The sequence below is a fragment of the Tigriopus californicus genome, chromosome 6 (genome assembly GCF_007210705.1).
Source record: "Tigriopus californicus strain San Diego chromosome 6, Tcal_SD_v2.1, whole genome shotgun sequence".
NCBI lineage: Eukaryota > Metazoa > Arthropoda > Copepoda > Harpacticoida > Harpacticidae > Tigriopus > Tigriopus californicus.
In genome coordinates, this window is record NC_081445.1 from 4,746,168 (window position 1) to 4,758,105 (window position 11,938).

The 11,938-nt window shown below is 41.8% G+C and overlaps 3 protein-coding genes across 6 annotated transcripts in view; all 3 read left to right on the forward strand.

Moving 5' to 3' along the window:
* The window catches only part of LOC131881651 (uncharacterized), a 12,682-nt gene extending 11,957 nt beyond the window's left edge, over positions 1 to 725 (forward strand). The window contains exon 7 of the mRNA XM_059228577.1: positions 188 to 725. Coding sequence (XP_059084560.1) covers positions 188 to 530 — 343 coding nt within the window. The 3' untranslated portion in view covers positions 531 to 725. The remainder of the gene's footprint in view (positions 1 to 187) is intronic.
* A 93-nt stretch (positions 726 to 818) lies between these two features.
* Positions 819 to 5,004, forward strand: LOC131881656 (bursicon-like). 2 transcript variants are annotated; one of them, XM_059228583.1, is made up of 4 exons: positions 819 to 931; positions 1,022 to 1,211; positions 1,305 to 1,430; positions 4,753 to 5,004. In XM_059228583.1, coding segments are annotated over exons 1-4 (447 nt in total). In that variant the 5' UTR covers positions 819 to 929; the 3' UTR covers positions 4,882 to 5,004. The 2 variants fall into 2 exon arrangements, with proteins under 2 accessions (XP_059084566.1, XP_059084567.1); XM_059228584.1 differs by lacking the exon at positions 819 to 931 and having other exon boundaries at positions 1,009 to 1,211.
* The window catches only part of LOC131881650 (heparan-alpha-glucosaminide N-acetyltransferase-like), an 8,338-nt gene continuing 1,396 nt past the window's right edge, over positions 4,997 to 11,938 (forward strand). The window contains exons 1-9 of one of the 3 annotated variants that reach the window (XR_009373379.1): positions 4,998 to 5,068; positions 5,621 to 5,728; positions 5,855 to 6,036; positions 10,071 to 10,189; positions 10,267 to 10,519; positions 10,593 to 10,935; positions 11,005 to 11,132; positions 11,224 to 11,518; positions 11,595 to 11,781. Coding sequence is in view for 1 of the 3 variants with exons in the window: in XM_059228576.1 (XP_059084559.1) it covers positions 5,869 to 6,036; positions 10,071 to 10,189; positions 10,267 to 10,519; positions 10,593 to 10,935; positions 11,005 to 11,132; positions 11,224 to 11,518; positions 11,595 to 11,781 (1,493 nt within the window). In the remaining 2 variants the exon portion in view is untranslated. Of the gene's footprint in view, positions 5,069 to 5,620; positions 6,037 to 10,070; positions 10,190 to 10,266; positions 10,520 to 10,592; positions 10,936 to 11,004; positions 11,133 to 11,223; positions 11,519 to 11,594; positions 11,782 to 11,938 lie in introns of all 3 variants that reach the window. The other 2 variants (XR_009373378.1, XM_059228576.1) reach the window with 2 other exon arrangements.

Genomic DNA, 11,938 nt, shown 5'->3' on the forward strand with positions numbered 1-11,938 from the left:
ACAAGGATAAGGTTGTCAAGAAATTTGTTTTATTAAATTGCTAACGAAGGTTTAATCAATGAAGCCTCTGGAGCAATTTCATTTTCCTCCTTACCCTTGAACTGTACATATGTACATGGGAAGGTGTGGAGGCAATAACTCTTGACCGCCGAATAACTACAGCTTGTCCCCATGGATTATTTTGCAGTGCGAATGCCACGGCTCGTCTCCGTTACATAGAGCTCCTTCAGCGCTACGCCCATGAAAATATCGCCATAATCCAAGTCTACATTAAGGACCCGTTTGTGACCAAGTTGTTGAGAGACGAGGCCTTTTCCGTGGTTCTTTTCGTTGCGGGGGCCGGAGGCCTCATGGGACTTTGCACTGGCTTCTCGTTCCTCTCGGGCGTGGAGATCCTTTACTTTGCCGTGATTGCATTCATTGAGAACATTCAACAAGGAGCCAAGACCATCAGGGCCTCATCCACCGGTTTGCGCCAACTCCACCGCCGCCGTAAATCCACTTTCACCGAACAAACAGACGCCGTGTGACGACGACGACGACCACAACGGCGAATAATGGTCTCACTGTTTAACTAGATTCTTTGGGCAGCCTCAACCCAGAGATTGCGAAGTGAAACCATTCCATTTTCCTGGTTGGAAAACAAAATTCCACAACCACCCGAGAACGTCGGAATCACAAGTCTGATAATGGATCTTAATTTGGATAATAAACGTATGAACGAACCCTTTGCTTCAGTCGTCGTCCAGTAGGCCATTGGCCATGGGAAGCTAGATCTGACCTCAATGGCCTTTGCCGCACATAGGGTGGTTAATGGACGACACCGCCATGCTCGACAGGGGGCCGTTGGTTCCCGGGATCATGTTTTAGTTTAGTCGGGTTTAGATCTCGGGTGGCAAACTGCTGCAGTCAGTTCCAAATTGAGCCAAATGTAAGTAGTTCTCAGGATTGTCAGCACTCACTCGAGAATCTCTTCGAGTTCCACAATCAAGAGTGTTTCACGTTCCTTCTGTTTTTTTAGGAACGCAAACATGAGATTGGGTGTGGCGGGTGCCACCTTGGGAGCAGTGCTGGTTTTGAGCATGCTCGGCTTGGCGTACGGGGATGACTGTCATCTCACCAAGGTCATTCATACCCTTCACTATCCTGGATGTACACCCCGACACATTGGGTCATTTGCCTGCACGGGGAAATGTAACAGTTACGTCCAAGTGAGACAAATGAAGTACCTTCTTGCTCGTGAGCCACGAACACTGGGATTGGCATTGAAACAATAATCATTCCCCATTTATTAATCATTCTAGGTATCGGGGTCTAAGCTCTGGCTTCAAGAGCGATCTTGCATGTGTTGCCAAGAAAGCGGGGAGCGAGAAGCCATTATCTCAGTGGAGTGCAAGGGACCAGTCAAAGGAACCTCCGTCTACAAAAGGGTAACTAATTAGAAGCAACAATCTGAGCAGGACGAAATACAGTACATACTATATACACCACATGTACTATTGGCAGACTGGACAAGACCGGACAGTACGTACTCATCTCACTTAATTAAAAGTTTCGGCATTAGGTTTAAGTGGATTGGGATTGTTATTTCTAGGTCATTGGAAAATCAATGCAATTGCTACTACGCTCGTAGATGCAAAAGGTGCCAATTCTTCGTAGATTCGATTATTAAGATCAGATATAGTAGCAGACAGAGGAGAGAGGCAGAAGCCCCTCTGGATAATTGAAGAGAAGTGCCCTTCCTTGTGCCAGTTCTGAAACGACAATAGATCAATGGGTATAGATAGAGCAAATTTTCCATTCGCTCATTCATACAGACAAGTCATTCAAAAAGTGGCAAATAAACTCCAAACCAATTGTTTCAAAGCTGGCTCGAACAAATTCCTTATCGCTTGCCTGTTTGTATTGTGGCAAAGTAGAGCAGACGTGTTTTCAATCGAAAACAACCAAGAACGTTTGAAGAGTGAATGGGAAAGTTCAGGTTACGTAATAACCGTGGCACTTAATTTGTGTTCTCTTATGAATTGTCGTCTACATTTATTCATGTAGATTGCGGATTTGAAGTCGTTCCATTTGGAAAATATCTTCCTCCCGACTCTGACAGTTGCAGTCCATCACTTTTTTGTCCATTTGTGCCTTGTACTGCCCTGCACTGAAATGAGTGTATTGACTTTCAAATGAGCATAATAGCTACCATGGAGTTGGATGTTGACTTGAAAATAAGGTGAAGCTGAAGGAACCAGTTTTTCGCCTAATCGTTAGTTCTATAAATTTCCCCTCAAATGTGAATAATAGTTCCACTCAAAGGTCAACGGGAGATCTCACCAACACATTTATTCTTGAAGTCACTTAATCTTTAACTTTCAATGGGAAAGATACATTTTGCTCTTTGTCAGTAGTATAAATCCATTAATTTTCTCCGTCTCCCAGGCCTTCTGCGGTCTTTCGTGGTGATTCACGACAGGAGTGAGTAGNTTTCAAATGAGCATAATAGCTACCATGGAGTTGGATGTTGACTTGAAAATAAGGTGAAGCTGAAGGAACCAGTTTTTCGCCTAATCGATAGTTCTATAAATTTCCCCTCAAATGTGAATAATAGTTCCACTCAAAGGTCACCGGGAGATCTCACCAACACATTTATTCTTGGAGTCACTTAATCTTTAACTTTCAATGGGAAAGATACATTTTGCTCTTTGTCACTACTATAAATCCATTAATTTTCTCCGTCTCCCAGGCCTTCTGCGGTCTTTCGTGGTGATTCACGACAGGAGTGAGTGGCACGTTTTCGTCATTCGCGTCCAGTTATTGTGGTGAATCTCAAACATGAACTTGAAGGCCATGAAAACGAACCAAAAAAGTGCCAGAACATTTGCCTAGATCGAGCCTTGAGAAGTTTGCTTGGTCGGTTAAAGGTCGATTACGTATATGTAGATTATTTGCGAATCCTATTGTCTTTCCCAACTTTGAATGGAAGTCTCCAAACACCTTTGACAGCCTGACGAGGCTTCTGTATAGATCTGGCTTTGAATTTCAACCTGAAGAAATGCTAATAGTCGAGAGTACGAGAAGCAACAAACGCGCCTGGAATGAATAAGATGTCTAGAAGCTCTTAGGTCTCTTGGCAAGTTCGTCTCAACATCTTAAACCAAAACATCTCCCCTTTTAGCGACAAAAAGCGAAGATTGGTATGCTGGGTCCAACTTTCAAATGGCTGAGACCTTGGATTCAATTTGACACACGGTGTGGAAAAGTTATCATTTTCAAGCCGTTAGAAAAAAGATAACCAAGGACCAACAGAACACGCCTCGTCCAACTAGGGGTCTTTTACACATAAATACACCGAGCGATGACGTCATTCAATATTCCAACTCTCTGGGATACCCGGAGCCTCAAGCAATAAGTTTGTTCATGAATCATGGTCTTAACATGTTGTGAGCAAGTAGTGTCCCTCCTCATTGATGATAATGGTTCTCTCGTGAATGAGCTGGGTCAACTTTACGGAACTGAACGAGAGGCTGAAGAAAGATATGTAGCCTGAGTCCATGCCATTTGACTGCCATTTAAGTGGACGTAGTTCTTTGGCCTCAAGGCTTCACTACGAGTAGCATTCGAGGTTGAGGCTTTTGAATTTCTATAGAGCTTGAAGGATTTTCCCGATTAGATCCAATAGCAGTTTGGTTATGTTTTGGAAACATTCTCATTCTCAAGATTGTATTAAGGCTGATGTGAACGGGAGGAATTGTGATTTTGATTATGTTGTTTCAAATGGTTCTTATTTTTGTATCTAATTAGCTTTAAATTGGGGAGCAATTGGGCTTCCTGATGTTGCGAATCTTATCATGCATGCTCCTAAAATAATTGTTTACCCGAAACTGGACCGGGGTTTGGAACTGCCAGCTGGTTCACCACCAATAACCAAGTCTGATCTCTTCTACCTGTTCTCGCAGGTTAGGAATAACCTGAAAGGCCTAAATGGCAGGTAGGGCCGTTCTAAACGCACACCTGAATTCCATTTCAATATTTTATCGACAATGGCATCATTTGCCCTTACTGATTCAAAGAAATTGAACTAACTCTACTAAAAAAATTGAGGCTTTTCATTACATGGTTATTTTTTCTTTGATGAAATATTTGATAAAACATAAGTGACTTTCGGTTATCACTTTTTAATATTTGTCTAACTCGATTAGTTTGCTCATTTTGCACGACACAAGATCTGTGCTAACTCACAACATTCAATATTGCTCGGTACTAGTGACAACAACTTTTGTTTTGTCTATAGCAAACCCGGTCATAACTTCGTTTATTTAGTTATCTGGCCGACTGTACGTACCCTAGTTAAGCCCCTTGTGGTTGGGCAAAAATCTCTGCATAGAAAGTTCGTCATAGTTCAAAAAACAGAAAATACATATACATAAAATAGCTCATGTCGAGTACTCACATTCGTTGATTTCATTAGTAAGGCACAGAGAACGCACAACATCGCGTCATTTGGAGACGTATTAATAATTTCTTTTACAAGCAACTCATTCTGTGATGAGACCTGTCAAATGCGCCTACTTCCGTCATATTTCCTTTAAGTTACTACAAATGTGAGATTTTCATCAGATGAATGGCTAAAATCTCAGCTCAACGTAAAGTGGATGGATAAACAGCATTTCTTTCATTATATTTAGGTTAAGATCCTCATCTCATTTTCGAATTCGTGATTAGGGAATGGCTGACTTCACCTTGGAGTCTTTCTTATTTCAGGTAGTGACCAAAGCCCCCGCAGATTGCATGTGTCGACCTTGCACGGCCTTAGAGGACGAGATCACGCCCTCGGACTTTGTGGGTTACCCGGAGAAGAGCTCCCTGATGAAGTCCTTTGTCAAGCTCTAGGCAATTGCTTGACCTTCATCAATGCCGCCCACGAGGATCTAAAGCGACCTTTACTTATCCCTGACGATGTATTTAGATAAGCTGTCTACGATTTCTCTTGAAATACATTTCATTTATTACCCACAGCGAGCGATGCAGTGATAGCAAGATTAGAGACACTGAACAAAGTCGCTCTCCTTCTCGTCAGGTAAGAGCTTGATCTCGTTCATTTCCCGGGTTCTTGTGGCAAAAGAAATTCATTTTGGCTCCATCACGCTTCCCATCAATGCCAATGTGATGAATTCAGAGACAGGAAAAACATTTTGTTTTGGAGTTGAGTGTAAATTCCAGACGTTAGTCAAAACTAATTTGGGTTGCAGTAGCGACTCATTATCTCAGGTCTCATAGCTTTGCTTTTCAATTTGTTACATTTTTGAATGCAACTAGTTGTTTGAGCACAAGTTAACCTAACAAGAAAGAAGAGTAACTGTTGTGAACAAGACTAGTTTTGACATATGTCTGGAATTTACACTCAACGCCAAAACAAAATGTTTTTCCTGTCTCTAGACTGATGATACAAATCGAGCAAATGGGATGAGGCCCCGCATTTTTTTGTATAGGGTATTACGTCATAGTACAACGAAATTCATACTTGATACCATTTGCGAAACAACACTTTGGCAAAAATTTGTCTACTATCAGTCACGCCCACACACACACACACACACTGACTGTACAACTGATTGCACATTTCTGCCAGCATGCCTTCTTCGGACTAAAAAATCTGTGTGTTGGTGGGTCGGTCGGTGGCTGTTCCTGTTTGAGGTTTGGTTTTTGAAGGACGCAAATCATCTCAGCGGTGGTGAAGGTGCACATGATTGTGATGATGGTGCTTGGGAGATTCTGCGGGCAGGCGGCAATCCATTCATTATCCAATGCGAAGTTTCAAATAATCTGGGACTGAGTGATTAGTTGGTCAGTATTACTTTTCCAGGACTCGAGCCGAAGATGTCTTTCGAATCTCCGAGCACGGATTTCTTCCGTGGGTTGGACATGAATGCGTTGGGCATTGATCAGGCCTACGTGAACATCACTCATCAGTTGGAGGAAAAATCCGTTTACTTGTACAAGCTGAGTGCCGATTGCGAGAAATGCCCATTTGTGTACCATGACGAGGTAAGAAACCAAACTCTTTTGGCCAAAGCCGTACCAGAACAGGTCTCAATGAGCGTGATAATATATTCACGTCAAAGTGCGTACGCGATCTGATCCAAGCACTGGCGGTAAACCAGGGAGGTGAAATCAGACGCCTTCAGGTATCTTCACTCTCATTGTTCTATCAAAAAGACTAGGTCATCAATTGCTAGAAGAGATGCTAGCTAGGCTAGGTTTCAAAATCACGCTTAGCCAATTAATAGTGTTGTTGAAATGTGCCTTTATGCAGTATGTAGTCTTCAAACATTGATTGGCTGGAAATGAATGGGTCTAAAATGTGTGTCAGATATTTCAAACTGGTATTCCACAGCTTTGACGCCCGAACTAACTTAGAAGCCATTTTTACACTCCCATTATGTTTTTTGGATGCTTAAGCCTATGGGCGTCATTCAGCTTATTTACATGTCAAAGATAGAGCAAGATTAAGTAACCACAAGCTCATGAAAGAACAAAATAGAATTAAGCCAGTGCTAGTCGGTCATGAATATGATTCAAAGGCTTGTGTCAAAGGCCAAAGACTTATCTCCTTATGTTCTATTTCACCCGGCCTGAAGTTCAAGCATTCAAGCACCACATAGAATGTACCTACCAACTAACGTAAAATATGCGTAAACGCGAGCGTTATGAAAAATTAAATTGTACCTCACAACCTTTTCATTCTCTACTGCGATAAATACAAAGGCTACTTTTAACAACTTTGATAAAAAGGTGAAGAAAATATTCCTATGGTAAAACAATGGGCCCCCCTCACTTTAACCAATAGCCCCCTTACGCTGCACGAAATTTGTTTTACGTTCTGCACTTCAGAGGGCGCTTTGTCATTCAGCCTCTGCCAAATAAATGGCCGATTGGGCCAATTCCTTTATATTGAATTAGAATGCGTTTGGGTTGTTTTTGGCTAATTCTATCATAATCTTATTTATAATTAATGCCCCGGGTCACATAATGTCCGGAAAAGAAATTGCATTCAAGGCAAGGCAAGAGCAGTTTATCTAGCAATCTACCGTGCCTCTTCCCGTTTCGTTGGGCCGTGTGAGGTTGCAAATAAGGGCCCTTATACAGTTTCCTCTTTTGATGAGTACGACAGACGTCGGTTGTCGATCGCACGGGGGACATATGACCCAAACCGGAAATCTGTGTTGTATATATATGTGTATGTGTCCAGGATACTCGGAAGTCTGAGGCTGCCTCAAGGAAATATGATATAAACTCGTTTTTTCAAACGGAAGCCGCTTGGTTGTTGGACTGAAGTGTCAAAGAGGATAGACCTGAACCATAGATAGAGGATAAGGCGCGAGGAGCTGAGAAACACATCCCCGTAGCGTTCGAAGCGATAAAACTAGAAGACTTGACACCGCGATTCATAGATGATTTTTAACAAGAAATGCATTCCTAATCATTAGCTAAATGCCATTTTGACAAGAAACACGAGTATCTAACCTGTTAATGACTTGCGTGTATTTGGGTGTCAAACTTTAGTTTAGGGCTCAAAGATGGCACAAGAGGAATGAGAGTCTCTTTCTCTCTCTTGTGCCCTAAGACATGGATGGAGTCCATGCCTAAGAGAGCACAGCAAGTCGTCTTGGCCCGAACTCTCCCCCATTCAATCAATCAAGTGTACGGAAGCACTAAAGCATTTCAATTGAGTACAGAAGAAAAGGAAGGTGAGCCGAGCAATGATTGAACCTTTTGACGTATGTCTCAAGCGACATCTTTACCGTACAGCCTTGACGTTTGAGAGAGAGAGATGGATGCTAACCTCCATTGGCAAGCACACTTCGTGATCGAATTCATACTCTACTTTTGTAAATGCTAACAACCCCGGGGATATCAAAGATCGCAAATGAAGAAAAAGATCACAACGCAAACGTGCTCACTCATTTTGTTTTTCTGTTTATATTGAGAAAATCCACCTTGGTTTCAATAGAAGTAGTGAGGCCTATTTTTAATTATCATCTTTCATGCCATGGCATAAAACACTTGATGCCACTTGAGAAACGTTGCCAAAATAAATTGACATGTTTTTTCAAGGGCTTTCCTCACCGTTGTAGCGGCTATAATCCTCGGTACTAATTAGATGTAAGTTTATAATTGGTATATTTGTAATCGGTTAAACTTACAATTTATTGCGTTTGACAAACCCTTGAATTTGTTCTGTAAAGATTGTCCAAATCTGACATAAAAGATGCTACTCGATCAACAACGTCTACGTGCTCCCAACGAAAGTTAAAGTAGATGGCAGTAAATTAAACAATCAAGGAGCACAAAGCAGAGAACTGGCTTGAGATTAAAGTTTTCGAAGAAGGAGCATCTATATTGGATTAACTCTTTGTTTTCATTCCACATTCTTTGCCTTTGATGAAAAAGTGCACGTTTCTCAGATTTGCTCCTTGAATTACGAGAGATCCTCAGTAGCCCCCCAAAGTTATTTATTTTAGGTTTTGTTAGGCTGAAAACGAGAAAAGTTATTTTGCCAAAGATGCCCCCAATAATTTGGTCAACGCTTAATTTAACCTAAATCACGTTTTGTAACAATTTGCTTGGCTCAGCAAGATGAGCAAAATGGGTAGTTAATAAGAAATTCCTTGCGACAAGAAATTAAACACCTTGGGGCTCATCAGTGACAGGATCTAAGTTTTAGCAATTACTGTTGGATGAAAATAATAATAAGAACGTTTGCGGTCGACAANAGAAATTAAACACCTTGGGGCTCATCAGTGACAGGATCTAAGTTTTAGCAATTACTGTTGGATGAAAATAATAATAAGAACGTTTGCGGTCGACAAGGGTTGATCATTAAGTGGCAGTTTTAAATCATTTACTCATTGGTACATTTTTTCGGGCAAAAGTTTGGTCCATCGTTTCGTTATCTGAAAGGGTTTTTGGGGTATGTTTATTAAATTGAGTTTGATGGATTTTCACGCAAAAAAAAACCCACTGAATGAAAATATTTTGTTTACCTACATATAAGGGCAGGCATTTATATTTTGGATTTGAACAAGAACAGCAAGAAAATTGGTCTTCTAAAGAGGTTAATCTTTTTACCAACTCATTTAACTTGAGCGCTCGACATCAAACTTCAAAATAAATCACAACTAAAACATGACATGGACGGTGAAGCGACTCGGTTGGTTCGATCCAATCATTGCGTGTGGCATTTCAGAGGATATGCCTCAAAATATACAAGTGCTAGTCGTGGAAAAGAGATTCCACTTCAAACAGGCTTTTGCGATTTTTGTTGAGTTTGGTGACAGTTTGACATGACATTATATAATGGAATATGGCCTCCGACCAATTAAATGCACCAAAAAAGTACTGCACTTGAAATATGAGAGCAGTAAGCACTAAGCATCCTTTTCGACACCCCTTGGAATCGGATAACCGTCTTGGTTTCTGGGAGAGCCATCAATCCAGCTTCGAAGGCACAACATGCTTGCTCATTCTCTTGCTCCCAAATGTGTTGGTAATTGGTATAGTAGATCTAGGATATTGTCAACAAAATAAGAAGAGCATGTTTCACTGTAGCACCTCTGTTTTAGTTACCTCTCTTGTACGGCATGGTACCTTGTTTAATAACGTCTTTACTGGCGTCCTCCTTCCACTTCTCGCTTAATGACTTATAAACTTTAGCTGTTATACCACATTCAGTGAGAATATACATACATAAAAGTTTCTTCATTTAGTAGAAAACCTTGTCTGATAACTTTTTAATCTGTCGGAGCTCCAAAGAAATGTTTTCAAAGAGGAGTGTCTCGATATCTTAAAGTTAGGAGCCATTTTCAGGAAAGCTTAAGAGCGTGCCAAGGATTGACTTTGAGGACTCAAACATGTGTTTTTTCTTAATTATAAATGGTAAACAGTTATTGGCTCATGTAGGTAATGAGTAATCGATAATGAAAAATTTCATGAAGAGATTGACCGTGTGCTATATCTTAGCCATTTTGATTTCATTTCAACGTCACAGACCAAATTTCCTTTTCTTGAATCTGTTTTAGACAGGAGAGCCAATTGGAAGCGAGGGGTACAATTTCACGATTGTGACCCATTACCCTTGGCAATTACGACTAAGATCCAGCAATGAGAACCACTCTGTTTCACAATTCATCCAAGACCCGTAAGTTGTTATTCCGTGGACGAATCTGGATCCTTTCGACGTATATGATGATAGACTACGCATTTTTTGACTTCCAGACATGAGCTATGTACGGTAGGCGTGAATGGAGGCGAATATGGCGTATATGATATCATCCTGGACGAGACTCAGTCCTGTACAGTGGTTGAAGCTCTGGAAGCTACAAATTCCAACTTGGCATTACTGTACTGCTTCTTGATTCTTTTGGGCCTCGGTATTCTGTTTCAAATGTTGGTTTTTGTGAATAAGAAAGGATACTTGGATGGACTCAAATCTATTCTCAGAGGTTTCAAGAAGAGCTTGGGATTCGAGGTGAGGGGTTGAAAAGCATTTCTCTAGCTCAACCTCCTGTAGAGGTGTTCATAATGGTCTATTCTATCGAAAGGTCAAAGAGAAGCCTGAAAAGGAGGACAATAACAATGAGACTAGTCGGCCTCCGATGAAAAACCGCCTCAAATCATTGGACACTTTCCGAGGTATGAGTATCGCCTTGATGATCTTTGTCAACGATGGCGCCGGTGGTTACTACTTTATGGAACACTCGACGTGGAACGGCCTTTTCGTGGCGGATTTGGCCTTCCCCTGGTTCATGTGGATTATGGGTTTTTGTATTCCAATGTCTGTGCGATCTTTCACCAAGAAGAACACGGCCCTGCCCGTTATTCTCATTCGGATCGTCAAACGATCCATCAAACTCTTTCTGCTGGGTCTTTTCTTCGCGAATAATGGTGAGTACACAATGATTATGAAAATAGGCGAGCAACAGAAGCCCATCATGAATGCATTTTTTCCACTAGGGAACATTCAGTTGGAAAGGCTGAGGATTCCAGGAGTTTTGCAACGATTTGCGATCTCATATTTGGTCGTGGCTGGAACATCCGCCATCATCGGCAAATACATGAAACCAATGGATACCGAAACGATTGTAAGATCCTGACTTTGTTCAAGCACAAAGAACACAATGAATCAGGCAGAGGTTGCGCTTCAGTGATTCACTAATGTTGATTCATCTTCAGCGGGGATGGCGGTCGTATGTTGTCGACATTTTCACCCATTGGCCTCGATGGATCGTGGCATTTGCCGCCATTTTCATTCACGCATGCATCATCTTCCTTCTGCCGGTTCCCAATTGTGAGACAGGCTATTTGGGACCAGGCGGCCTTCACGACGACTCCGAGCATTTACCCGAGTGTATTGGCGGTGCCACCGGCTACATTGACAAACTCATTCTCACCAACGCTCACATCTACAACTATCCCACAGCTAAAGCCGTGTATCAATCGAGTGCCTTCGACCCCGAGGGAATCTTGGGTAAAATTTGGAACCCTCCTTAACAAGAAATGCATATACGTTGAGGAACAACTTACTATCTCTCCATTTTGTGTAGGTTGTTTGCCATCGATTTTCCATGTGTTTTTGGGCTACCAGGCCGGTCAAATAATTCTATCCTACTCGGGACATCGACAACGGGTGACACGGTATCTCATTTGGTTCCTCGGAACCGGCATCCTGGCCTTGGGACTGTGTGGAGCCTCACTCAATGACGGACCAATTCCTATAAACAAAAACTTATGGTAATTAGATCATTCATTCATTGTGGTAAAGCGTCGCCAGAGTGCTCTCCCCTCTAAAAGACATTGAGCACCCAAGACAATCAATTCTAAAACGTCAAGGTTCAAGAAAGTAGACTTTAAAAGGGCCTTGTGAGTCGAGGGCCTCAAGTGGCAAGAG

Coding starts and splice junctions, on each gene's coding strand:
- LOC131881656 (XM_059228583.1), top strand. Junction 1,212..1,304: donor AATGTAACAGTTACGTCCAA/GTGAGACAAATG, acceptor TAATCATTCTAG/GTATCGGGGTCTAAGCTCTG. Junction 1,431..4,752: donor GAACCTCCGTCTACAAAAGG/GTAACTAATTAG, acceptor TTCTTATTTCAG/GTAGTGACCAAAGCCCCCGC.